At 48.2% G+C, this 2,475-nt stretch overlaps 1 protein-coding gene across 1 annotated transcript; it reads right to left on the bottom strand.

The window, feature by feature from the left end:
- Window positions 1–111: 111 nt before the first annotated feature.
- LOC117940204 (spectrin beta chain, non-erythrocytic 2-like) lies at window positions 112–2,214 on the bottom strand (the record flags this gene model as incomplete). The annotated part of the gene is made up of 3 exons (XM_034865558.1): window positions 2,039–2,214; window positions 1,007–1,139; window positions 112–257 (listed from the first exon to the last, which is right to left on the bottom strand). Coding segments are annotated over exons 1-3 (455 nt in total), but the record flags the coding sequence as incomplete, so codon positions are not given.
- Between the last annotated feature and the right edge of the window lie 261 nt (window positions 2,215–2,475).

Here is a 2,475-nt window from a genome sequence, read left to right on the forward strand (position 1 = left end):
CTGGGTGCTGGGTGCTGGGTGCTGGGTGCTACCTGAGCTGTGGCTGGGTGCTGGGTGCTGGGTGCTGGGTGCTACCTGAGCTGCGGCTGGGTGCTGGGTGCTGGGTGCTACCTGAGCCGCTGCAGCGTCTCTCTGACTGCAGATCTCTGTGGGTGCTTGTTGCGGAGCAGCGGAGCAGCCAGCTCGCTGCAGCTCTGCAGTCTCTCGTCTCCGACTTCCAGATGCTTCAGGAAACCTTCGAACTTCCCCCGCAGCAGCTGCAACATGCCACACACACAAACACACACACACACACACACACACACACACACACACAGGGAACTTCATCACCATCAGATTATATTGTTTTTTCATTAAACAGAGCTAATGATCACATTATCTTCCCACACACACACACACACACACACACACACACACACACACACACACACACACTTGGTTGTCTCCTTTAGGGTCACGTAACACTACTGACGTCCATTATTGACTACAGACGGAGTAAAGACTGAAACATGAGGAAAATGTCAATAAAAGTGACAAATGTTTAAAAAAAAATCAAATAAAGAAATATGTTAAAAAAAGTGACTAAAATTTAAACAAATTGTAAAAAAAGAAACATCGTGACAAAAATGTGAAAAAATGTTGATCAAAGTGACACGAATTTAAAAAAAAAAAAGGTTTCAAGAGTTTGGTAGAACCACAAGAAAATTTAAAAAGACTCAGAAAAAGTCGACAAACGTTGAAAAAGTGACAAAATCACTGGGGGAAAGACACAAAAGGCTAGAAAAAGACGACTTAACCTTCATAAAAGGCTTTTATTTTGAAATTTTGACTCTAACTAAAAGTTTGAAGGTTGGCTGGAAGACAACATGAAGGTTAAGTTGCTGTCCTTGGCGTCCTATGTATAGACACAAACACACACACACACACACACACACACGCAGACACACACACACACACACACATGCAGACACACCCACAGGGATAACATGAGCCCGTCAGGTCCCACCTGTACATGTTGGTAGTTGTTGCCCAGGTCCTGGGACTCGGCTGTCGGTCTCTGGCGGGTCATCCAGTCCTCCAAGTCCAGCGCCTCTCGGCTAAACTCGTGGAGACGGAGGACTTCCTGTAACCTCTGACCCCTGGAGGGAGGAAGGGGAAGTCAACGGGTGGAGTCAGACCCGACAAGGTTTTAATAAACTGGAACTGGGGCGAGAGAGACTTTAATCATCACAAGTTACCCTACAGGTCTCTGCTGATTGGTCGGTCCCTCCAAAAAAAGTGATTATGAGATTGCATAATTCAATAATCAGCCAAAGTCTGCATATTCATATGGGGGGGGCGCATTTTTTAATAATGCAGGGTTTGCATGATTTCATAGTCCTGCATTTTCATTGCAAAAAATTCCCAAATATTGTCTTGACTTGCTCTGAAGGCTGGACCACGTGACTGCGTTCAATCTGCTGTCACTGCGGCGACCGGGTTGGTTCAGTGGTACAGCGGGCGCACATGTACGGAGAGGTTTATGACTCGATGCAGAGGTCCAGGGTTCAAATCCAATCTGCGACCATTTCCTGCATGTTTGAGTCTGAGTCCAGGACAGAATAAAGGTCTTATGCATGAGAGTATCAAGACAATCATTTTGGGTTTCACTTTCCCTCCAATATTATTATCAACATAAAAAAGACACCTGGACTCGGTCCAGACCAGAAGCCCAAAAGCAACATCTGGCAAGACCAGAGATCGAGACAAGTCCGAGTCCAAATACTAGCGAGTCCGAGACAAGTCCGAGTCCATAGAAAAACGGTCTTGATTCCGGACTCAAGTCCAATCCTGGACTTAAGTACTAGAGCCCTGGTTAAAAGTGAATAAAACAACCACCCAGAGCTTCTCAGGACACGGCGGCTTCAAACCACCTAACCGCTCAAAGTACTTGTAGAGACCATTAGAAAACCGCAGCCAGAACGCAGCACCGGCGCCCCTGGTGGCCAATCAGGGTTGGAGCCTTGCAGAGTACAGTAAGACCAGAGTGAGAATTTACCTGCAAGCCGCCTGGTGCTGCAGCTGCTGGTTCAGGCTGCTGAGGCGACTGTAGGGCCTGCGGAGCTCCTCCAGGGCCCAGGTCTGGACTGCCTGCTCCACCTGGTCTTCCAACTCCTCCACTTCCACCTGCAGCACCTCCAGCTGGCCCTCCAACACCTGCAGCCGAGGAATCATCAGGATACTGTTCACAAAAGACCCGTCGCTCCAGAAATCACGATTATGCAATCAATGCCTAATCAGCCAAAGTCTGCATATTTATGGGGGGTGGGGGGGCTACAACGTCCCTGTTAATGATGGTGTTACATAGTCTGTCCACCAGAGGACGCTCTACAACGTCCCCTGTTAGTGATGGTGTTACATAGTCAGTCCACCAGAGGACGCTCTACAACGTCCCTGTTAGTGATGGTGTTGCATAGTCTGTCCACCAGAGGACGC

The sequence above is a fragment of the Etheostoma cragini genome, unplaced genomic scaffold, assembly GCF_013103735.1.
Source record: "Etheostoma cragini isolate CJK2018 unplaced genomic scaffold, CSU_Ecrag_1.0 ScbMSFa_1910, whole genome shotgun sequence".
NCBI lineage: Eukaryota > Metazoa > Chordata > Actinopteri > Perciformes > Percidae > Etheostoma > Etheostoma cragini.